The following is a 26,249-nucleotide window of genomic DNA, read 5'->3' as shown; positions in this document are numbered from 1 at the left end:
ATCTCATTATTTGCATTCAACACATCATACAGCATATAGTTCCATGTTCCAAAATTTTTATTTATGTTGCTCGTTGAGCCCTTCCGGTGCACAAATTTCATTGCACCATTTCGATTAAACAAAAGACCATCATCTCTCTCTCTCTCTCTCTCTCTCTCTCTCTCTCTTCTTCTGCTGCATCCTTTTCCTTTTTTTTGGGGGGTGGGTGGGGGGAGGGAAGTTGATGAGAGCCTTTCCTTGTATACAGGATCCATTCAAAAGAGTATAGGCACTTCTCTATTCTACATTTTTTCTCTTTCATGCATTAGGTTGAATTAGTAAATAAGTTCTATGAAAGGTGGAGACACCAAGACACAAGATAATCTTTTACCTCTCTTTAGATAGCCCATGGATTTTCGATTTCTATTGGACTTGGTTAGATAATAGCAAACTTCTTTGTGATAAGATTGTGCGCTGACTGAAGGTAAGTTCTGATTGATTACCTAAGATGCTACAATTAATATCCATCTTTATGAAGTATCTGAAGGTGCAAATGTCTGTGTTAGTATTCTTGAGTGAGTGATCATGTGGAAAAGAAAATATGAAACTGATCAAAGCTGAGAATTGATATATACATTGGTATTCCTGATCTCTCTAATGCGGAACTAGATAAAACACGTGTAGTGATATCTGTGTTTCTTTCTGGACATGAACTTTTCGATCAAGATGCTGCAAGATTTAATTCTGGAAAACTTTATCATGATTGTTTCCTTTCTAAACATGTAACAGGTGATATATATAAATGGACGCCCGTTTGTCTTGCGTGAAGTAGAAAGGCCTTTCTCAAATCTCGAGTATACGGTGCGTCATGGTTAGGGATTTATTTGTCATTTTGACATATTCTTACTGATTTTATTTTATATTATCACATGATCATATTGTAATCTCCTGGAATCAGGACGATGCACACTTTTTCAGGATTTATCAAAATAACATGCCATCACGTACCCACACTCACAAGTTAAACACTTCTGATCATGACATCAATGAGATATCATAAGATACATGTATTTCTTTTACTTTTTGCTCTCAGATGCAGCATTGGTTGTAGGACTTTTGTCTAGCACTTGGTGGGCATCTTCCTTTCAGAAGTTTACAAAAAGTTAGTAATATAATAATAAACATATTACAAAAATATACTGGACGTACAGACAAACTATTTACCTTCTTTAGGATAGTATAGCCCTTAATACTTGGGTGACCGAGGCCAAAAATCATGCCAAAGACTAACCTTCCTACTTCCCAACACGCCAGCAAGAATGTTCCCCGAAAACAGCAGAATGGTATTTTCCTACTTCCCGGCACGCCTTGTGACTCCAGATACCCCCTATATATTTGTATCTATCCTTTTATAGCTTGCTTGCAGTATGAATAACCAAGTAAATAACCTGATTAAAATATGTGCATGCATAATGGTTCATGAACCAAGTATTCAATATTTAGAATAATATTTTGAGTAAATGTGTATCTTAAAGTTTTAAAGTGCCCATTTTGAATAGATAACGTTTTTAAAATAGTGGCAGTATGGGAGGATCCCAATAATAGAAAATAAATGCACATTTTGAACATTGAATATGCATTTCATCAAAGCCGGCTGACGTGCATGAAACTCTGTTCTTTTTGGTGCACCCATGAGGTTCCTTTATGTATAGAAGATTGGGTGTCATTCGTAGTAAACCATATCTTTTTGTAGGTTTTCTACTTTTCTAGGGTATTCCCCTTGTATACGGATTTTCTAAGCCCAATTTTTTAATAAAATTATTACTTGATCCAAAAAAAAAAAGAATGGATGGGAAGTCTGATTGCATAACTACCGTGGGACCTTATCACAGCAGGATCCTAATGCTTCTTATTTGGGTAAAACCTTTTCTTCTGCCAATGCATATTGGTTCACACTCATTCTTGTGTATACTTACAACTTTTTATTTCTGGCATTTATTGGGTTCTAATACAAGTTTCTAACTGCATATCTTTTCCTAATCTATCTGTTGATATTCTTCTTGATATGACGTTAGATTTTTTATTAAATAGGGAATTAATAGGAAAAGGGTGGAGCAAATGGAGGATCGCTTGAAAGAAGATGTTCTGCTAGAAGCTGCAAGGTTATTGTTTGCTCTAATTTTATTGTTCTTGAATGAATATCTAGGTTTTCACTAAATGTCATGATGGTGCTCACATATTGCAAATTTTATGTGAATCACTTGATGAAAAACAGATACGGAAATAAGATCCTAGTAACTGATGAGCTTCCTGATGGTCAGATGGTGGATCAATGGGAACCAGTAACATCTGATTCTGTGAAAACACCCTTACAGGTTTCATGAGTTTAGGAAAGCTTTATTGAAGTTGACGTCAGAAAAGATTGTACTGATTGCTCATTTTCATTTTGAACCTCTCCCTCTAAGTTAGGTGTATGAGGAACTGCAAGCACAAGAGTACCTTGTCGACTACGAGCGTGTTCCTATTACTGACGAAAAGTCACCCAAAGAGCTGGATTTTGATATTCTTGTGAGTATTTGTATTTCTACTCGGCTTTGGCTTTGAATCCCATTTTTATGTCGAAGATACATCTCTTGTCATCACGAAAGGCATGGGAGGTTCTTTTTGCTTAGGTTTTTATTATTTTGGTCAGGGTTACATTAGAACATAATTTCATGCATCTGATATGTTAGGAATAAATTTCTATTACAGCATCGCGACTGTCTTAACTCGTCAAGTTGACGTCTTTTATGTATATTGACATGGGTGTTTAACTTTTTTTTTTTGGCAAAATACATAGTTTACCCATCAACCTTGCAGCGAAATCCCTGTTACACACCTCTCTTTCACGGGAAACCTTTTACACACTCAACCTTTCAAAAGTGCGTCTAAGACACACTACTTTTGACCAGATAGCACTTGCGTGTTTACACACAAAAAAAGCGCGTGAAACCCATAAAAAATCCTATTTTTTGTCTCTCCTCCCCACAGGAACCCCCTCCCCTCCCTCTGGTCTTCTGCCTCCCCACCCTCCCCCTCATTTTCTTCCACCAAAAAGAATTTTAAAAGAAAATATCGATTTTAGATCTAAAATTGAGCGGATTTTGTTGGTTTATTGTCCAAATATTGTGAACATTATTTATTTGTGATAGATTTAAAAGCCTTAACATTAGTATTGAAGGTTTGGGGAAAAAATCTAGAATCCACCATTGTTGGGGTATCGAAAAAAGCTTGAAAATTCAATTGGGTCTTGTTGATTATTGGGTTATTGAACTCAATTTATTGCTCGATTATTTTGGCTAGTTGTTTAGATAGTGTAGTTGAATTTGGTATTGTTGGAAACTTTCTCACAAACAACCATGGTGGTAGCAACAATGATGCTTAAGATAGAAAATGGAAAAATGAAGAAGATGGATTTTAATTTTAATTTCTCATATTTTTTTTCCTTTTTAAAGTCAATGACACGTGTCGCGACCTGTTAGGGCGTGAATTTCACGTTATCTAAAAAATTGGTCAAGCACAAAAGTGGTGTGTCTTAGACACACTTTTGAAAGGTTGAGTGTGTAAAAGGTTTCCCGTGAAAGAGAGGTGTGTAACAGGGATTTCGCTGCAAGGTTGATGGGTAAACTATGTATTTTGCCAAATACTACGACAACAATCTTAGGGTAATCCCACAAGTAGGGTCTGAAAAAAGATAATATGTATGCAGCTTTATCTCTATCTTGTAAAGGTAAAGAAATTGTTTCCAATAGATTCTCGGCACAAGAAATACTGAATATTGAAATATATAAATAAAAAAATTTATCTCCTGTTTATTTTTGTTTTTTATTTTTATTTTTTATGGGATATCCCAATTGGTGGCTTCTACATCATCTTTCTGTTGTGCCATACCTACTCCCCATATCCACTTTCTTATCTATTGGACCAATTTGTATTTGACACGTGGATTAATGTGCAAGCTAAGTCAATCAATGAGATTCATCAACCAAATATACACGTTATTCACGACTACAAATCTTTTGGGGATATTTTGGATTTACTCAAGTATGGGGAGTTGGAACAGAGAATACTCGTGAAAGCCAGTTTCCGGATTGATAATTGAAAAATACTTAGTATTTATTGAATTATTGAAAAATAACACTGTTTAATGTGGAGGTCGGAAAGTTCCAGCATATTATGCTGGATTACGAGCTCCTGCGTATAAACTTCCAGCATATTATGTTGGCCTCCAGAACATTATAAAATTCAAGCATATTATGATGGAATCTCATACGTAAAAAATTCGAACTCCAGTATATTGCTGGAATTTTTCCGAATTTTTAAGGGTGTTTTTCTTCAGATTTTATTTTTACACGAAAAATTGGCTAAATTTCGATTACTTCTGAAACTGTGACTAATTTTCAATTATCAGTTGTAAATCTGAATAGTTTTGAGTTTTTTCCAAAATACTCTGTAGTTGTTAAGACCGATAAAAAACGGGGACGTTTCGTCAAAACCAGTCCCAATTAGGGGACGTGCAGTGTAATTTATTTTTTGTCAAATGGTTATAGTTTAAAAAACATATTTCTTCCATAATGATTATTCAAGATCGAGCTCGAAAAACAGATAAACGTGAATTTAATTTGGAAAAAAGGGAGAAAAATTAAATAATAGTAGTAAAATTAGACAAAGTGGTTGGTGAAATGATTACTATTTTTATTTCCTCTTTTGTTTCCATCATAATGGTCCTACAGCGTGAGAAGGTTCAGGTTTTTTGTCCAAGTTGAACTTCAAAACAGGAGACAAAAGTAGAAAGATGAGATTTGTTAATGTGAATTTATGATTAATTAATACTAAAATGCAAATGGTTAATTCTAAGTACCAATACTAATAGTACAAAAGTTGTTATGGAAAAATCGTCATCAATAGATTTTAATTATTCAAACAAACAAACGTCACATCGTGTAATAACTTATGGTCCTTTGATTTGTTTAAAGTAGAATGTTTTTGGGGTATTATTATTTTTAGCCATCGTCAGAAATTATTTATATTTGGTTGCCGAAAAGTGTATACTTTTTATATATATATATATATATATATATATATATATATATATATATATATAAAATATACAAATTTTATATATATTTTCGACTATTATTTTTACAGCGACTATATAGTGTCATTTTTACACTATAAAAACATATTCTCGTGTTTGGGTTGTTATGTGCGGATATTGTTGTTATGAATCTTGCTAGTGACAAATTGTCATTACTTGAGGTGCCTTTCTACTCTATAACTCCAATTATTGTGTCAAATAAATTTGTTTAATATGTGACATAATTTCAATTTTGTTTTTAAGTATTTAAAATTTAAAAAACGAAAAGTCACTTAATACTTTCTCGCGGTATATAATTAATGTTTTAACTAGTAGAGTATTAACTAAATAAGAAGTTTAATATAATATAAATGCTAATTTGTACTAATACTCTTATCATTAAGATTATTAGATTCTTTTTTCAAAAGGGGTATAAAAGACAAATAATATGAAACTAAAATTACATAACAAGCACATGAATAAATCATAGTACATCAATTATTTTTTCACCAAAATCATTACCAATGTGATTTACATTCTGACAATTTGACAATTAAGTGTCTTCTTGAGACATAAACATAACCAATTGACTATAATGCATTATACATGACACATACTACAATTTAGCTGACTAAGCTGAATATCATGAACTTCAAAATATTTTGCTTAGTGGAATTGTTACAGAAGAAAAAAACAATAAAAAGAAACTCATTGATGTTGTATGTACAGTCACCCCTTTATTAGACTTCCAATAAGTTTATAATCTAAAGAGCAAAATGAGCTTTTTTTTCTTTACAAAAAAGATCATACATGTGAGCTTTTTTGAAGGGAGCCAGTTCTAGCAACGGTGAAGTTGTCTCTATGTGACTTATAGGTCACGAGTTTGAGTCGTGGAAGCAACCATTAACACTTGTATTAGGGTAGACTGTCTACGTCACACCCTTTAGGGTCCGACCCTTTCTCGAATCCTGCGTAAATACAAGATACTTTGTGCACCAGGCCACCCTATTTTATCATACATGTGAGCTTTTCAATGTTCTAGTATACCATAAAACAAATATTTCTTTTGATTGAATATCAAAGTATCTTGCATTAATAAATTCATACCAACAAGCAAAAGACTGACTTCAATTATTTTCAGTACTACCAATTTAGTATTAAAAACCATTGAACTATATAACAATCAGATAATAACTAATTGCCTATATAAACTGACTTTACTATATATTGAAAAGTAAAAGAGTACACCTTATCTTCTGTCACTCTCTCCTAATCTTACCTTATAAGCAATGAAAGGATCAAATCGATCAAGTAGTTATGATTATACACTACATTTTATCATTGTATAAAACCCATCATTTTGTGTTGTTTTGAGGAAACATCAAACACTTTTCTTTAGCTTTCTCATACCAAACATGGCAACAAAAATCTCTTATTTTTTACACTATAATATATTACTGTTAAGTTTCTTGGCATTTTTATTTCTGGTAATAGAAGGAGAACCTGAAAATGCATTAATAACTCAAATTCCTGGTTTCAATGGCACTTTCCAGTCAAAGCATTATGCTGGGTTTGTATTTCTTTTCTTTTTTTTTTTTTTTAAAAAAAATCTGAACTTTTGCTTGTATTATGTTGATTTATGTATTTAGTCTGAATATTTTTTTTTCAAATGGGTTTTCACTTTTCAGATATGTTACTATAGATGAAAATCATGGCAAGAAATTGTTTTATTATTTTGTTGAGTCTGAGAAAGATCCAACAAAAGATCCAGTTGTTCTTTGGCTCAATGGTGGACCTGGCTGTTCAAGTTTTGATGGCTTTGTTTATGAGCATGGTATGAACTCTACTTCTACTATTGTTGCAAATTTAAGAATGAGGTAGTAATAATGTGTTTGCTTAATTTTTAGGGTAAAGAATTTTTACATTATCAGTGTATTTTCGCTTGTTGTAGCCGATAACTTGCCTTATTCTTTAGGTTATTAGTCCCACTTTTTATGGACGAGATTATATGTAGTTATCTTTTAGGCGATTTGATTGTGTAAAAGCTTTTTTACACGGTCAATGTATAGTAGTTAGAACTCTTTTTAATCTTTTACCTAGATAATAGGCAGGGGCGGAGCTAGAATCATGTATGCGAGTTCGGCCGAACCCAATAACTTTTGCTCAAACAGTGTATTTGTGTTAAAAAGTTCATTAAATATATGTACAAATTTTAGATTTAGAACCCAAAAATCCTGGCGTCAACTAAAACTGCGTGTTTGATAGACTCTGACATTGTCATAAAATTGTTGACTTTTTCTTTGACAGATTTGAAAATTCTTTTAACTAGCTCAAGTAAAGAATATTAGTTGCAAATGTAGTTCATACTTGTGAGAATTGGGATCATATAGTTGGACAAATTAAAAGATCCATGGAGATGCAGTTGCTAATTCTCATTTATCATAAGCAAATTAAAGGATTTCATTCATTATATTTTTTGCTTTCTATAATAAGTAAGGATATTGCTTTACATTGCAGGACCTTTTAATTTTGAGTTGGGAAAGACAAGTGAGAGCCTGCCAATTCTGCATAATAATCCATACAGTTGGTCCAAGGTTATTATTTGTGTTAATTCTACTTGTTCATATGCTTGCATTCATTAGGCACACATTATGTATATAAGGAAAAGATTTGATTTTTCCAGGTTTCCAGTGTAATATATCTGGACTCTCCTGTTGGCGTTGGGTTTTCTTACTCGGGAAATGAATCTGACTACAAGACAGGAGACTTAAAGACTGCATCTGATACTCACTCGTTTCTCCTCAAGGTAACATTACAGAAACTGGCTAGTTTTACGCTGGCTATCAACCTATCGCAATACTCTTTTCTTCCGGTCTTGGGACCTGAAACTTGAGCAGCTCACATAGGGGAGTTCTAAGTTTGATAGTTTTTACTAATAATACTATTCGTTTATTTTCTTTATCGTTCTAAACTCATTCATGGTTCTACTAAATGATGTTATCGCTAGTGGTTTGAGATCTACCCGGAGTTTCTCAAGAACCCATTCTACATATCTGGAGAGTCTTATGCTGGAATATATGTGCCAACTCTGTCTTATGAAGTAGCAAAAGGTAATCTGGATACTAAATGAACATGTATTGGTTGGTCGTGGGCGGGGGAGCTAAGTAAACTAACCTTCTGCTGCTAATTATGGTTTTTAGGTATTGATGCTGGAGTAATGCCTGTTATCAACTTTAAGGTATATATCATTTCAAGATTTCGCGTGTTATAACTTGTTGTTTGGGCTGTAAACTCTTTATGTTGTGTTGCACAGGGTTACATGGTGGGAAATGGCGTGACAGATGACATAATAGACGGTAATGCTCTTGTTCCGTTTGCACATGGTATGGGCCTCATTTCAGATGAATTGTTTGAGGTATTTGCTTCTTCTTGATTAATTTTTTAAGTGCTTGGATCATTTGACTTCTGAATTATCTGTAAAAACATAATCGTCGCCTCTTTGTCTATTAGCAACTGGTTTCTGATTATTAATTTTCATGCTCAGGAAGTTACTACTCTATGTAACGGAAATTTCTATGAACCAGCGAGTAATAATTGTTCAGACAAGCTATACCAAGTTGATCAGGCAAGATATTTTCTGTCATTCTTGATTCATTTTGTCGACAACTCAATTCATTGCACTGTTTTATTGACCCAAATTCACCTTCCTCACATATTGCAGGATATTGTGGATCTAAACTTGTATGACATTTTAGAACCGTGTTACCACAGTAAAGATTCTAGTGTAATTTCCACTGTTAACTCAAGATTGCCAATGAGCTTTCGTAAACTAGGTGAGACAGAAAGGCCTCTTCCTGTCAGAAAAAGAATGTTTGGTCGCGCATGGCCTTTTAGAGCTCCAGTAAGAGAGGGACATGTCCCAACTTGGCCGGAGATTCTCAATGGCGTCCACGTCCCTTGCACTGTAAGACAACAAAATACTCTCATATCCAAAATTTCAACAAAATTCTAGATAGAGGCTAATTTAAAAACTGTAATGTCACAGCATAAATAGTCAGAGTGGCCCTGGAAAGCTGTTAGTAGTAATAGATAGTAATGATTTGCTTACTATATGCCGAAGGGTCTAATAATTTGAATTTACACTGTCTTCTGAGAGTTTCTGTTGTATACAGTTAATAGCCTTATATGAGTGTCAATAAGCTTTTTATGCATATTCGCTGTGTTAAAAATGGCTATTATCAATTGATGAGTGGAAAAGTATAGCTTTATGGGCTTTTCGTGGTTCAAGCTGTTCGGCTATTTTGTCATTTTCCAATGAACAGCATGAACTTCAACACTAAATGAGTAAGCTCAGACAAATTTAGCTCAAGAAGAGGTAGGCATGGTAACCTTTCTGTTAATCTTGAATGAACTTGGATGTTCCGATGATGTAAATTTTAAGTTTTTTTACACTTATTTTATTCCCTCTTTGAGGAATTCATGTCTTGATTCAGTCACATAATCTGAGATGAAATATGCAGGATGATCATGTTGCTACTGCATGGCTCAACAATGAAGAAATTCGTAAAGCAATTCATGCCAAAGAAGTAAGACTATTTTCTCATCTGTACTTGCTTTAAAGATGGCGATTTACCTATTTCCAGAGATATTTTTTGGAGTTATATGATTTAGTGTTACTGGTACAACAGACAACTGTCACAGGTCCCTGGGAGTTATGCACAGGCAAAATACATCTAATTCATGATTCCGGAAGCATGATTAAGTATCACAAAAATCTCACAGCTCGGGGATATCGAGCACTCATATACAGGTTTAATAAATTACAAAGTCCCTTTGGCTTCTTTTTATGCATTTTTCTATCCTTTTTGAATTTCTCGTGTATTACTGCGATGAAGGTGATACATAGTATGTGACAGTATGTAAGTCAAGCCAGCATCTTAAACACCTCAAATACCATTATATAAAACGAGATGGGGAGAGTATCAAATTAGTTTCTGGTTTATATGTGATGAAGGTGATACATATGGACTTTTTAGCGCCTATCTTGGATCACTTTACTGGGGATTTTCTTTTGCCTTTACAGGTTATAACTGTGCTGTTTTTGTTCCAAGATAGTTTATTACTGATTGCAGATTCTGCATTCCTCTCTAGCAGTTTGCAAACTATCTGAATGCCCTTTTATGTGTTTATGATTTATGATTTTAAGATGTCCTTAAAATCTTATACTATGATTTATCAAATACACACTAGGTGTTGGTAACCTTGTGCAAAATTTACTGACTATTCAAAGACTGTTTTACGATATCCAAAGAAAATGTGTTTTGATATTTTGAGATATCTGATTAACGCATTGAGCTGAGGGTCTATCGGAAACAACCTCTCTACCTTCTTGAAGTAGGGGTAAGGTCTGCGTGCACACCACCCTCCCCAGACCCCACTTGTGGGATTACATTGGACTTGTTGTGTTAGCGGCCTCCTTCACTTCATGCCTTTGCTCTAACGGAATGAATAGTATTGATTACCTAAGTTGCACGGACTCTTCGATTTTGATGCCGTCCCCGTCTCGATATGAGATCGGGACGGGAGCGGGAGCGGGATACGTTCCGGATACGGTCAACTGACTTCGGACACTTTGACCGGAGTCCATCGACAAATTTGGGAGAAAAATTGAGATTTTGATTTCTCAAAATCAAAAATAAAACAGATTTAGGAGAATGAAAGAATAATGTCCACCTTGGAGAATGAAAGATTGAATTCTACAATATTCATGTAAGTTTTTCACATAATATCTCTCAAAATTTACAATATTTTTATAGTTCTATTTTTTATTAGCCGAATCTCCGCACCAGTATCCATATCCGGATCCGCACCCGAATCTTAAAATTTAGATTTTCCCGAATCCGATACTCGGATCCGGTATTGGATACCCGCACCCAAGTCCAAGCAACTTAGTTGATTACTGCATTGACTGTAAAAAACTGAAAGCCGGAGATCCTAGGCTGCATAAGGTACATGTTAGTGACCCTGGACCTGAAATAATCCGACGTCCACCCCGCCTCATATTGTGCCAGAATGGTAATTCCTACTGATCCATGCCATTCTTCTTAGTATATCCAACAAAGCGGGAGGTGTAGCCACAATAGCACCAGTTTTTTATGTCTATTGGCTTTACCTTTTTTTAAAAGTATGTATGTACGTAGTTCAAGTTCTGCCCCGATTCACCAAGGAATATTTTAGTTGCTTTTGGCAGATTGCTTACTACTAGGTTGGATCGGATGTCAACCTGTGGAGGCACCCTTGTTATTACTGGACAAATTTCTCCTTTAGTTTTTTTCTTGTTCTTTGCCATAACGCCCATTCGAACACTGAATAGTTTTTCTTAATATTAAACATCTTAATAGTAGAACTACTTTCGTTCTACTAAACAAGGAACCTTCGGATGCAAATCATCCAAGATCATTTTTGATGCTATAATCGAACGATTATATTCATTTTTTTCTTTTTACTTCTTGCAGTGGGGATCACGATATGTGTGTACCATTCACCGGTTCAGAAAAATGGACAAGATCACTTGGATATAAGATTGTGGATGAATGGAGGCCTTGGTATGTGAATGAACAAGTAGCAGGGTAAGTCTTGTATCTTCATCTTCTATGTTTAACTTTTCTAATGTATTGCATTTGTGAAAAAAAAAAACATTTTTAATGCTTAAACTTTTTGTGCAGTTACATAAAAGGTTATGACAACAACCTCATTTTTCTAACTATTAAGGTATGTTCATATCAAGAAATTTTTCATTTTCTATTTTTTTTCTTTGATTTAATTAAAAAAAGGGACAGCCCAGTGCACTACGTTCTCGCTATGCACGGTGTCCGGGGAAGGACTAGACCACAAGGGTCTATTGTACGCAGCCTTACCTTGCATTTCTGCATGAGGTTGTTTCCACGGCTCGAACTCATGATCTCCTGGTCACATGGCAGTAACTTTACGCCGCCAAGACTCCCCTTCTTTCTTTGATTTAATTAATTTCCGAAATTTTCAGGGAGCTGGACATACCGTGCCAGAGTACAAACCACGAGAGGCCTTGGCGTTCTACGCGCGCTGGCTAGAGGGCAAGAACATATGATTTTAAGAATTTATGAAATAGACATTAAGTCCAATTGTTTCAGAGATACAGGAGAATTTTTCTTTTTCCTGTGCATAATGGGAGAATTTTCTATAAAGAAAAGAAGGGAAAAGAGTATTGGATTTTTACCATGTATTTAAAGATGGATAAATCTCAAACCTGCAATAAGAAATGACAATTTCTCCATTATTCAGCATAATTTCGTCATCTTTCCATGCAAATTCGTTTCCTAAACTGTTGTACTGGTGTTTTAAACAAACTATATGAAACAAAACTCATATCGGAATAAAATAATAAAGGGCAAATGATATTGTATAGCTGTTTTCAAAATAATAGCCGAAAATTGTATATTTTTTGTATATATGCATTTTGTATGTTATATACAAATTTTATATACCTTTTCGGCTACCGAATGTAAAGAATTTTTGACGCATGCTGAAGGTGAAAAGAACCCAACAAAATGGATTTTTTTAGTTTGAGCAACGACACTTCACAGGGTAATCTTTGTTTCTTAGTCTAATGATGCAATCAAGAATTTATTTAACTTTAATTATCTCTGAGCTTATGTTTTAAAAAAAGAGCAATTTATACAAAATACCTATTGAGCTTAAACAAATTACCCTTCTCTACCTATTTGAAAACTAGTTACAATATATACCTACCCAATTAAAACTAATTACCAACTTATCTACCCATCTCACTTTTCTTACACATTTGGCTTAACATAGCTTGATTTGGATTGAGTGCTTGGCTTGATTTGGTTTGGTCTGACTTGACTTGGCATGAATTGACTTGGCTTGGCTTGGTTTTAGTAGCTTAAAAAAGGGCAACCCGGTGCACTAAGTTCCCGCTATGCGCGGGGTCCGGGGAAGGGTCGGACCACAAGGGTCTATCGTACGCAGCCTTACCCTGCATTTCTGCAAAAGGCCAACTGTTTCCGCGGCTCGAACCCGTGACCTCCTAGTCACATGGCAGCAACTTTACCAGTTACGCCAAGGCTCCCCTTTAAGGGCCGGGCATTTGGTAGCTTAGTTTGACTATTTGGTTGGAAGGGCTGGGCATTGAAAAAAAATTGGGTAGGGGAAAAACTTTATGGGTAGGGACCAGTGGCGGAGGCAGGATCTCCACTAAGAGAGTTCAAAAAAGAAAAAAAGTTAAAAATTTATAGCTAGTGGGAATTGAACCAATAACCTTACAAAAGTTTTGAACCCCCTTGACCACTAAGGTATGCTTTTGGCTATGCCAAAGGGATTCAAAACATAATATATAGAGGTAAAATATAGATTTTGTCTTATATATATAGTATAATTTTTCGGCGAAGGAGGTTCGGGTGAACCCCCTTCCTCCCCCTAAATCCGCCCCTAATAGAGACGGGTAACTAATTTGTGGTGGGTGGGTATTTGCAAAAGGTCCCCTATTGTATAAGAACTAAGAAGTATCTATACATTTAGATGTTAGATCAGTTATAAACTAACTGCAGCATCTACATTAAACATAGGTTAATCAATCAATCAATATATATATATATATATATATATATATATATATATATAAAGCTGGCATCCTTATTTGGGCAGCTTTCATATTTATCTTTTTTCTGGTTTTTTGATTATTTTTCTTCTCCATTCTATTAGTTTAGCTTATATTTAAAAGCCTAAATGTGTACATTCAATTCTGTAAACGTTATGGTTCTTCTCCCCTTCCCTATAATTAATTTTTATTAATGTGTTTTAATGCATCAAAGGTAGGAGATAAAAAGACAATACTTAAGCCTCATGTGCTATCAAGATGTGATCCATCCATTTTAGCTTCAAATGTGCTTTGAAAAATTCTGCAGCATATTGTTTTGGCAAATGGACCCATTTCCTCATCTACAAAAGTATGCCTACATTTTTAATGTTTATACTTTTGAGTCCCATAATTGCTTCTTACTCAATATTTGCTAGCTTTTGATAATTCATGCTATCTCATTTGTATTGTGGGCGTGATATATACCTTAACGTTGGATGCTTTTCTTCAAGGTAATTAGATTCACTCTCTAAGTTTATATTTTTTCCTCCTCCTATTTGTTTTAATTTTCTTATTCGTGCAAAGTTCATTATATCTTTTTGACACGAAATGATAGCATTTGCTATGGAATTGAAAACAAACTGCAGAAAGGGATATTTAATTTCTTGCGTTGGTTTGGATGGATTTAATTTTTATTATAATTACTATTTGCAATTGATAATAGAATTTGAACTTTTGGTGAAAGATGAGTTGATGTATTGATTTTTAAATAGGTAGAGTGAGTAATCTTATGGTGAACTGTCTTATGTTTCTAAGTTAATTCAACTTGAGAAACCAAAGAAGTTAAACATGTACATCAGTTTACCGTGTTTACTATTTAGGCTCTCTAATTTGTAGTAAGGAAACATAAGTAGATATCCTGTAATTTATATTGGAGGTTGAAGGATAGTCGTTCATATTCTACGGCAATAANGAAAAATCAGGGTTCGAATCTTAGTGTGAATGAATCCAAACCAGAAAATAGTGAGAAGGGGTTTAATTTAAGAAAAATCAACAGTAGAAACCCTTTTAAAAGGAAACTCGGAATCAATCACAAGCTGGCCAAAGGCCTTTTGAAAGAAGAGAATTTGTCATATAAAAAGCATACAGACATGTGAGACAAGAGAGAGTTGTCGTAAAACTAGCAAGAAATCAGAGTGACCAAGAAGGTTAGGTTCGTAGACTCAGAATGAGCCCGAAAGAGAGTCAAGGGTTCTGAATGGAACCCTAGACCAAACACAAACTCAAGCCTGCCAAAAACCCCAAATACTAGGGTTTCTGACTCGAATCAGATGCATAGACGAGAAAACAACAAATAGAACAGGCTCACTAGTCTCTTTCAGAGACTTATGAGAAAACAAACAGAGAGAGCAGCAAGTTTGAAACACAGGGAATACATTTAGGCAAAACATGGCACTCAAACAAGTTCAGGAGAGAAAAAGCGATACAGGTTTAGGAAAAACAGTAGACGGAACCTGCTTAGAGTTCAAACAAAAGTCCAGTAAAGGCAAACAAAGATTAGAAGCTTAGTAAAATACAGTAAAGAAACATACGAGATAGACATGTAAAGCATGATTATAGAGCCCGGTAGAAGAAAGAACAGAACACAAAAAATAGAAGAACATGCATAATATGGCAAAACATAAGAACATAGGAGCAGACATGCGAGGAAAGAACACAAGAACATGGCATTGACAGATTCACACAAAGAAAAGAAGAAGAAGAAGAAAAGTCAGAAGTCGTTTTAAGATTTCCGAAAACCCTAAATTGAAACAGACTAATTTTGAATAGAAAATTGGGTAAAAGCTTTAAAACATTGAATATAGCACAGATCCACCATAGATCTAAGTAAATAAAAGAGGAAGGAACCTCAAATAGCCTTAGAGTTTCTCTGAAACAATGAGAAGGCTTGGAAGAGGTCTGGTCTTGAGTCAGAGATGGCCATGACTAGGCTTCTAAAGCTCGAATACGTCGGAATGGGGCCAGAGAGGCCACAGAACACAGATCTGTAGGGGATCTGAATGGACGCCGTCGAGGTCAGACCTCGAAATCTCGAACACCCATGGTTTAGGGGTGAAGGAAGGTGAGCACAAGTCGTCGATGGCCTGAAAAGCCATGGACTCCGGCGAGATAATGGTCGGAAAAGAGGAGGGAGGCGATTAGGGTTTGAGTGTTTAAGAGCGTTTGAGAGAGAAAAGAGTTCGAAGGCGGCTGTCGAAGAGAAATGGGGATTAGGGTTAGGTCATGTGGAATTAAAAAGGAAAGAATCATTTCTGGCCGTTGATCAAAAGGATCAACGGCCTGGATTTAAAAGAACCCGGGCGGGTTTAGCAATTGGGTCAGGGGTCGGGTGAGAAATCAAATTGGGTCGTTTTGATTTGGGGGCGGATTGGGCCAAAATTAAGGCTAAAATTGAAATGGAATTGGGGCTGCAATTGAAACGAAATGGGACTACATTTTAAATAGTTAGGTTTTTCCTTTTTATTTTATAAAAATAGTGAATGATTTTAAAAGAAAATTGAAGATGCTGACCCAATTAATAATACATATGTATTAGTTTAAAAATATGAGAACTAATTTTACAATTATAAAATACTATTAATCGTAAAATAGGCTATAATTGCCTTTATATGCAATTAGCTTTAAAAATACCAAACAAATTTGTAAAAATATACAAAAAATTACCTTAGTTATATTTGGTGTCAATATGAGAATAAAATAAGTTATTCACAAAAAAATGATAATTTTGGGAATAATTAGTGGATTTTGTACTGTTAAAATAGACAATAAATTGATTTAAAAATAAGAAAAAATACCAAAACTCTTGGGAATGCTTATATATGCATGCATATGCTATTTTGAGGATATTTTGAGTACATAAAAATACTAAGGGAAAAATTGGGTATCAACAGAGGTAGGGGAGCCTACCTTGAGATACTTCCAGGCAAATGAAGAAGCAAACAATAAAGCAATGTTGGTCAATTTGGAGCTGCTTGATGAACGCAGGGACTTGGCTCATATAAGGATGGCAACTCAAAAGAAGAGAATAGAAAGATATCACAATCGAAGAGCTAACCTCCATTATTTCAAAGTAGGAGACTTGGTTTTAAGGAAAGTAACTCAAAACACCCGAGAAGAATAAAGATGGATAAAAGTTGCGAAGAGACTGGAACGTGGCACACCTCAAGAGATACTATTGCTGATGAACATCACTTGTACTGAAAGTTTGTGCTGCACTCTTTTTCCCTTCGTCCAGTTTTCGTCCCAGTTGGATTTTTCTGGCAAGGTTTTTAACGAGGCAACAACGGAAAGCATACTACGTAGGAAGTTTCAACAATAGCAATAAGACCTTTTAATGTTAAGGCACATAAGCGAAGAACCACTTCGGAGCAGTTAGATAATCTTTCGCTCGGTAGCAAAGTTCCTACCGGGAAGTTAAGTTTGCTATCGAACAAAGACTACTCGACCCTTCACAAGTGCAAGCCACTAGGGGATTGTTAGATAGTCTTTGGCTCGACAGCATAAATTCATAAGGGGAAGTGAAGTTTGTTATTGAATTGAAGATTATCTAGTAATTCATTAGTGGAATCCTCAAAGGTGTAAAACTTCTAGTGTTCAAACACTCATTCTTCGCATTCGAACATGGGGGGGGGGGGGGGGTATGATATGAAGATACGGAAACAACAATTGTCTCTTCGATCGAAATACGAAATCCGAAAGCATAGTTATATCATTTGGAGCGGGGACTGCGCGACCAACCCCGTAGAAACAAGTGGTAAAAGTTAGCCACAAGAAATGGCAATTTCTTTTTAGCACAACGAATGCTTATGTGCTTTTGAAAATGGAAGGAATAAAGTAAAGTCCTTTTATTTCTATCTTGTTTCTTGTCTGAACAATGAATTGATTTTGTCATTTGAAAGTTAAACAAGTACTTCAAATGCTAATGCCTTAATGAACAGGAAACGTCCTCTTCAAGAGCACCATAAACATAAGAGGGCCCTCTCTTATGAAAACCCTCACGATAAATGGTTGATTTTGAAAGAACTTGTGCTCGAAATCCAAACGCTTGGGGGGGGGGGGGGGAATACACCCATTTCCTTGCATGATCAGATGCAAACAGTAAAGCTTGCACAAAACACTTAAACGAAAAAAGACGCAAAAATCAAACTTGCATAAATGTTTAAACAAAAGTATGTAGAAAGGAAAACTCATACGATACAGCAGCAAAAAGTGTTTTTATTTACAATGAATGCGGCAAACGGAACAAGTACAAAAGTTGAAAAAAGAAATCGAAAGCTAAGCCGTTGCATCTACGGAACCCGGAGGAAGAGAAGCATCCGCGCCCCCAAGGGAAGTGTGTAGATCCGCCGCTGGCTCGATGTCTTGGACTTCATCATTTGATCTTCAGCATCATCTCCTTCTGGTTCCTCTTCAGTTCTCTAGAATTCGGAATCGGAACAAGAAGAATCGGTAGCTTCAGGCCTGGCTTGAAGACCCCTTTTAGCAGTTGACTCCAGATCATGGGCTTTAGCGATTTCGGCATCAAAGTCAGTGACACCCACTTTAGCCTCTTCCAAGGTTTTTCTCCTCATGCTGTACATAACATATGTTTTTTCACAATGAGGGAAGCCTCTCGGCGCTTGAGTTCTTCTTTAAGTTGGTCAACCTCATCAGAAAGATCTCCGCGCTCGGATCTAAAGGACCGGAGGCTAACATCGAGATCACAGACAGTAGAGATGAAAAGTCTATTATGCTCAATGGTCTTTTTATACTTCTCCTCCAATTGGGCATATTTCACCCCGACAACAGCAAGCTCTTCAATCTTGGAGTTCAAGGCCGCCTCCAAATTATTTAATCTTTCAGCGAAGGCAGCCTCGCGATCGGATGCAGCAAGAACGACACTATGGACTTCAGCATTTGGACCTAGCCTCTTCAAATTGAATCCTCAATGGGGCGATCTCTTGGATAAGGGTCTCTACTTCTTGCTCGCTTTGCTGCAATCGAGCCTCCAACACAACAGCCTCAACAGCTTTAGCTTCTAGTTTTGAGAGGTGAGTAGTAGTTTGGTTCCGCTCGGCCAAACATTTATCCCGCTTGAAGTTAAGTTACTCCTTATCTCGAATCAACCTTTGGAGGCCCTCAGAAGCAAGAAAATTGGCTTGCGAAACAAAAAAGGCAAACTGAAAATACTACTATATCAAAGATAGAAGAGATAATGAAGGAAAGGAAAAGTATACTAAGGCAGCGTTGTGCATAACATTATTCAACAAACACCCTCCGATAGAGCTTGTATCTTTTCCCTATCTTTTTCTGAAGCTTAAGGCTTTACATTGTTAGCAAGATCCACCGGTCGGGACAGCAAATTGCATCCGGTAGAGATCGATAGAGTAACGCTCCTCCTCCTTTGTGGATCTTCTGAGGGGGCGATATAATTTTGCCCCAAGTTCCCATGAACTGGGGACTGGGGGAGAGGAACATCCCCTTCTCGGACAGATGCGGCCGGTGGAGATGATGTAACAGCTGTTGGTGGTAAAGGAAGAGTTGGAAAAGAAGGAGATGAAGCTGCTGGCGTTGAAGGATGAGAAGTGGCTGCGGCAAGCGCAGTGCTGGTTGTTGGTTGCTCGTCAAGCGAAGATGGTAGTGACCCGCTACTCAGCCTCACGGTACCGGGCGCATCGATTGGGATCCGAAAATGGGAGTTTGAATTTTCTACCATCTCAAACTCCCCCCCCCCCCAGAGCGCCAAGGCATCGTCCTCGGTTGGTGTAACTAACTCAACAGGTTGAGCAGTCTGTTAAGCTAAGGAAGGTCATCATCTTCTATTTAGAGAAGCCCCCTCCTTGCTGGCTTCCCCATCATCGTCAATAATCACGGTGTCTATGGCTGTCCTGGGCAAGGGGCTCATCACTACAACTTTCGTAGACGACTCTTGAGCGGCATTCTTCGCTCTCTTATTTTTTTCCCCAGCAACGGAGGAACGTTTTCTCTTTGGTTGTTTGTTCTTTGGCCGGGGACTCCGAGAAAAAGCATTCGTACTAAAAGCAGGCCCGAAGACACCTGTCTGTGTAAAAGCTTTCTACAGCAACCTCCCCGCATCAGCACGATTAGCCAAAACATCCTCCTCGGGGACGACAACTGAGCCTGGAGTAGACCTGAATTCAACAGGAGAGAAGGGTAAAACAACCTCCTTATATGAAAAGGTAAGAACAAGATGAGTTCGCCTTACCATGATTTTTGGCCTTCCACTCATATTTAAGGGACAATTCTTTCCACGTGTGGGTTTCAAGCGTAGTAACATCCAAAGTTTTTTGGACCCATTGGTCCAAGCCTTCAACCCTAGGTGGAAACCACCGAGTTGCTAAATAAGTAAAGGAAGAAGGGTCAATAATAACGTGAAATAATCTTTAACGGGAGAGAAAACTAATGGTAGACTTATGAATGCAGTTCCATAGTTCTAGAAAGGCTGGAACTGTGGCCGGGGTGATGTCATTGGTGGCGATTGAAATGAACCGTTCCATCCATCCATGGTCGTTGTCATCATCCATGCTCGATAGTAGAGCATGGTGGCCACGCTTGCTGAAATTTATCATTCCCCCGCGGAAGATCTTGTGGGCACAGAGGTTCATCACTCGAGCTAGGGATAGCTCTTCTCATGTCTCCTGGCACAGGCGCCGAAGACAATCAATTATCCTCCACACGGAAGGACTTACTTGTGCCAAGCACACCTGGTAGCGGAGGCAGAACTCCACGATGACGAAGCCAAGCTCTTCACTCAAAGAAAACGCTCCCAAAGTGAAGGGGTACGTGTAAAAATATGTAAAACCCTTATTGGGTAAGGTTATCCGCTCCATCAAGTTGGGAGCGATAATGTCCAGATCTTGACAGTGGCAGTCTTCCGTCATAGCAGGGACACTGGAGGTCGGATTGAAGAAGGGTATACGCTAACAGCACACGTACGAGGATGAACAGAAGGGCACTTTTCTTCAAAATCTTTGGTAGTAACTAGACTCTTTGAGATGATGGTATTCAACATAGGGGGAGCAACATCATCAGCTTTACCTTTTTTCTTTGAAGAACTAGGGTTTCTAAAAGAAGTGGCCATTTTTTACCGGAAGGAAGGTTTTCTCTCAAAGAAGGAAGTTAAAGAAAGGTTAAAGACGAAGCATGAGTTGAGTAAAGAAAGTTTAAGAAAATTTCAAGTATTATGAAGTGTAAATGAAGGAGGTTGATGCGTATAAGTAAAGGCATAAACGGCTAAAATCGTGGCCATAATGACCTGGATAACCGGCAAAAGTAACACGTGTTTGGGGCATTAAATGCAGAGAGACGTGTGTTTAATAAGACATTAGAAACTTTTCAGAGGGGGTTAGTGAATTTTCCGCTAAAGAAGGTGTTTCTACCAACATCCCAGTGACACAAAGTTATGCCACCTGAAAGTAGGGGGACTATCTGTATAGGGTAAAATATGTTTATATTAAATGATCGCATGAGGGAGTGACACGTGGAGCCAAAGACAGAAGATAGTTGAATCCGAAGGCAACGATCCCGCCTGTTACCAGAAAGAATGATACTCATAAAGATGAAATAAATGCCTGCCACCCGGTAGCATTTAATGAGGAATATTCTACAGCATTAAGCACACGGCCCGTTACAAGGAATATGACATTCACTACTTGTCGTTACACATTCTTTAATGGCCCTCATAATTGACATTAAAGAGTGGCTTGATCCTAGGACCTTGTTCCCTAGGTGCAACTATAAATAGTGAGCTTTATTATCATTTTAAAGAACACGAATTTTCGGCCAAACATACACTACACTCTATTCAAAGCTCAATATAATTTTATCTTCTTGTTTATTGATATCGTTACTATTGTGCCCGGATCCCCTACTCCCGGAATTACTATTTCTGCTACTTTATCTCTATCTCAAGGATAAGTATTAAATTTCTATCTTATTCATCTATTATTTTATGATCAAATTAATTCACTTGTCTATAAACTACGTATAAATTTAATTGTACCGTTTTACGGGTAAACACTAGTAAATAATTAAGGGAAAATACATAGTTTGCCCATCAACCTTGCAAATCCTTGTTATACAGCTCTACTTCACGGGACACCTTTTACACTCAACCTTTCAAAAGTATGTCTAAGACACACTACTTTTGACCAGATAGCATTTGCGTATTTACACGCAAAAAAAGCGCGTGAAGCCCATAAACATTTTCATTTTTTTGTCTCCCCTCCCCACAGGAACCCCTCCCTCTGGTCTCCTTCCTTATACCACCCCCCCTCATCTTCTTCCCCAAATAGAATTTTTGAAAGAACATAAAAGTTTAGATCTAAAATTGAACGATTTTTGTTGGTGTATTGTCCAAATATTGTGAAAAGCATTTATTTGTGATAGATTTAAAAGCTTTAACAATAGTATTGAAGGTTTGGTGAAAAAAATCTAGAATCCACCATTGTCGTGGAATCGAAAAAAGCTTGAAAATTCAATTGGGTCTTGTTGATTATTGGGTTATTAAACTCAATTTGTTGCTTGATTATTTTCAGCTATCTGTTTAGATGGTGTGGTTGAATTTTGATGTTGTTAGAAACTTTCTCACAAATAACTAGGTGGCAGAAACATTGGTTCTTAAGATAGAAAATGGGAAGATGGATTTTAATTTTAATTTCTCATATTTATTTTCCTTTTTAAAGTCAATGACACGTGTCGCGACCCTGTTAGGGCGTGAATTTCACGTTATTTAAAAAATTGGTCAAGCACAAAAGTGGTGTGTCTTAGACACACTTTTGAAAGGTTGAGTGTGTAAAAGGTTTCCCGTGAAAGAGAGGTGTGTAACAGGGATTTCGCTGCAAGGTTGATGGGTAAACTATGTATTTTGCCTTTTTTTTCTTTCCTTTTCTAGTAAGTAGTCTAAAGATGGATGGAAGACATGTATTTATGACTATCTACACATTTATGCTCCTCAAATAGTGCTTTTGCTTAATAAACATGTAGTTTTCAATGTAATGGTGCCAAATCGTTTTTATGATAGATTTGAGCATTAGTTTTATCTCATTCCTCATTTGTTTTTTTTTGGTTTGCCTTCTGATCTTTAGGTTCGTAGAGTTTCTCAAGCTGATGTGAACACACAGATTATTTTTAATTGCCAAATGGGACGTGGGCGAACAACCACAGGAATGGTGATTTCCACATTGGTGTATCTTAATCGAATAGGGGCCTCTGGTAATTATTTCTCTCATGTCAGACCTGGTATTTTCCTTCAATGTCCAATTTAGAAATATTTCCTGCCCTTAGATTTTATTCTCTTGCTTCTTGTTCTTGCATTCTGTTTTATTAAGCCCTTTTAGTTAAAGGCCCCTTTTTTGGGAATAGTGACCTTAAATTCAATTGTTCAGAGAAGGGATTCAATACCTTAACTTTGATATCACGAAGAGAGAAGTGAAAAATTCCAGAGTAGTCACCAAAATTTCAATGCTAAGAGGAGGAACTCAATACCAAACTCTAATACTATGAAGAGAAAGATGAGAAAGAAACTTTTAAGGAATAGTGACCGGAAATTTAATGCTTAGCTGAGGTACTCGATGTCCAGATTCTGGTACTATGAAGAAAAAGGAAGAGAAGACTCTTGCAGAATAATGAAATACAATGGACTCAATTCCTAAACTCTAATACCATGAAGAAAAAGAAGAGAAGAAGACTTTCTGGAATCATTACCGGAAATTCGATTTTCAAAGGGATGCAACACCTAAATTTTGTCTCATGGAGAAAAAAGAGAAGAAGTTTTGGAAAATATTTTACTTAAAAGTCACCCGAAAAAATGCTGAAATAGTGTAAGACTATGCTGAGAGAAGCATCACTACACGAAACCATCTAAAGAGTGAAAATAAGAGTAGTGTCGATAAAAAACAAAAAAAAGCACGCAAGGGTGTGGCCTAGTGGTCAATGAAGTGGGTTGAGAACCATGAAGTCTCAGGTTCAAATCCCCAACAGAGGGCAAAAACGTGATTTCTTCCCATCTCTCCAAACTTTGGTGGACAAAGTTGCTTGGTACGTGTGCTGGTGGGAGATAGTAGGTATCCCGTAGAATTAGTTGAGGTGCGCGCGAGCTGGTTCGGATACCACCGGCATAAAAAAAAGATAAGAATATTTTGAGAAGAACCAACTTTGGCAGATTGATGGTGTAGCGGTTAAGTTGCAGCTACGTAATCTCTATCAAAAGACTTTAGTACCGTATGAAAACAGAGAAGCAGAAAAGAGAACTTGCTTGTATTGGTTATGAAAAACTTAAAATATGCTTTTTATATACTACATGAAATAAGAAGAGTTATTAATGAGGAAAAATGCCTAAATTACCGAGATTCACAGTTGTCACAGAATGAGAAAGAATATTCTGACTCTAACTTAAACACATAGAATGAATCTAGAATATTCTAGCATACAATTGCATTAACTCTCTTGACTTTCAACAGCTTGCATGCAGGTTTTCCCATCATATAATAAATTATTGATTTCATAAAAAGAGAAAATATGCAGGCTCTAGTCACCTCTTTTTTTAACGGTGACTGGGTTGAACATGATATCTCTACACTGCTGGTGAGGAAATCCAGCCTCGTTATGATATGGATTGTAGATATCACTCGTAACCTCATGAAAACAGTAGATTTTTGCTTCTGTTTACTCTTTATCAGTTTAAAGTCCCTTGGTTAAGTCTCTCATTCCTGCTAATAGTTGATTCACACACTTAGTAGAAAGGCTTAATTGGATAATGTGGAAATCATACATCTCTGTACATTTTGATTGTTGCCCAAGCCATTTCTATTTGCAAAAAAAGCACTTCTCTCTGGGGAAATAGAAGGTGACTAAAAATAAATGAGGAAAGGGGAGGACAAAAGAGGGTACGGAATTGTAAGTTAAGCCTTGACAAACATTTACCTGTGAGAATAACATTTCTTCTTTTATACCCTTGGTTGCTGTAGATTGTGATGCTATAAAAAATGTACCCCCTCCGTCCGAATATATGTGGCGGTGTAAGTGTTTGACTCAACACCGGGGTTTAAGAAAGAAAGGAAGACTTTTGAAATTTGTGGTAGAAAACTAGCCATAGATATTGGTGTAGCTATAAATCATCTCATTAAGGGTAAAGTAGGAAGTTTAAAGTTATATGGTTTCCAATAAGAAAGTATGTCACTCTTTTTGGGATAGCCTAAGAAGAAAAGTAGGAGTGGCAAACGCGCGGGTCGGGTCGGATATGTTTCGGTCGAAAACGGGTAATGAAAAAACGGATAAATTATCCGACCCGACCCATATTTAATACGGATAAAAGACGGGTTAATCGGCGGATAATATGGGTAACCATATTATCCATGACTTCTTGAATATGATCACTTTTGGGAGAATTCCTAGTCTCCCAAACTTGAGGAACCCTCAATTTGAGGCTTTACAAATGAAAAGTTAAACTCATTAGTTACCCATTGGTTATCCATTTTTAAAATGGATAACATGGTTCTTATCCATATTTGATCGGTTTTTAAAAAGTTCATTATCCAATCCATTTTTTAGTGGATAATATGGATGATTAACTGTTTTCTTTTAACCATTTTGTATAACACATAAATTGAGACAAAGGGAGTAACTGTTAATATGCTTAAAGGCCCAGCTAATAATTGCAATATAACTGTAAGAGGCAAATTGTAACAACAATAACAACCCAGTGGAGTCCCACAAGTGGGGTCTGGGGAGGGTAGTGTGTACGCAAACCTTACCCCTCCCTTGGGGAGACAGAGAGGCTGTTTCCAAAAGACCCTCGGCTCGAGATGAAGAATAGAAACAAGTAAATATCAACAACAAGCTAGGAAAATGCTACCAACAATGGAAGTTGGAAAAACTTCAAAGGGATTTTCTATGGAATTCGACTAATGGGGTGCTCAAGTATCACTTGGAACATTGGGAGATTCTTACAACACCAAGTGTTGGGGTTGACTTGTGGTTAAAGAGTTAAGGTATTTATGCTTTACTAGGAAAGTATTTGTGGAGATTTGAGGTTTGCTCTTTGGAGAGAGGTGATCATGGAGAAATATGGGGTCTTGGAAGGGGGATGCAACACTAAAAATGTCACACTTTCATATTGATACGGTCTATGGAGGAATATTTTTAAAGATTGGGAAGAGTTTAATGGGAATGTATCGTTCAGGGTGGGAGATGGAAGTAGGGTAAGTTTGTGGGGTCACAGGTGGTGGGGGATAGTGCTATGAAAATTTCATTTCCAAACATGTATAAATTTTCAAGCCAAAAGGAGATATCAGTCTAACAGGTACAAAAGCTACGAGGTGGAGAAGTTCACTGGGATTTGAGGTTTTAAAGGCCTTGCAAGGCTAAGAAGTTGCAGAATTCTAAAGGTTAGTCAAATGTCTCCACAAACAAAGCAGTACACAGGAAAAACACGATTTATGGAGTTGGGGTTGTGGGGGG

At 36.7% G+C, this 26,249-nt stretch overlaps 2 protein-coding genes across 2 annotated transcripts in view; both read left to right on the top strand.

Annotated features, from left to right (window-relative positions):
* The window catches only part of LOC109212809 (paladin), a 40,671-nt gene that overhangs the window by 2,780 nt on the left and 11,642 nt on the right, over window positions 1-26,249 (top strand). Inside the window, exons 3-7 of the mRNA XM_019376496.1 lie at window positions 769-840; window positions 2,071-2,141; window positions 2,255-2,354; window positions 2,449-2,547; window positions 22,877-23,003. Of these exons, the coding sequence (XP_019232041.1) occupies window positions 769-840; window positions 2,071-2,141; window positions 2,255-2,354; window positions 2,449-2,547; window positions 22,877-23,003 (469 nt within the window). The remainder of the gene's footprint in view (window positions 1-768; window positions 841-2,070; window positions 2,142-2,254; window positions 2,355-2,448; window positions 2,548-22,876; window positions 23,004-26,249) is intronic.
* Window positions 6,313-12,420, top strand: LOC109212818 (serine carboxypeptidase-like 20). The gene is made up of 14 exons (XM_019376506.1): window positions 6,313-6,665; window positions 6,784-6,929; window positions 7,613-7,689; window positions 7,779-7,901; window positions 8,103-8,205; window positions 8,296-8,333; window positions 8,409-8,510; window positions 8,640-8,720; window positions 8,817-9,059; window positions 9,616-9,681; window positions 9,784-9,905; window positions 11,611-11,724; window positions 11,821-11,866; window positions 12,138-12,420. The coding sequence occupies exons 1-14, from the start codon at window positions 6,511-6,513 to the stop codon at window positions 12,219-12,221; spliced, it is 1,500 nt and encodes a 499-aa protein (XP_019232051.1). The 5' UTR covers window positions 6,313-6,510; the 3' UTR covers window positions 12,222-12,420.

This window comes from Nicotiana attenuata, chromosome 2 (genome assembly GCF_001879085.1).
Source record: "Nicotiana attenuata strain UT chromosome 2, NIATTr2, whole genome shotgun sequence".
Lineage (NCBI taxonomy): Eukaryota > Viridiplantae > Streptophyta > Magnoliopsida > Solanales > Solanaceae > Nicotiana > Nicotiana attenuata.
The sequence above is the reverse complement of the archived record's forward strand: the minus strand, read 5'-3'. Positions and strand labels throughout refer to the sequence as shown.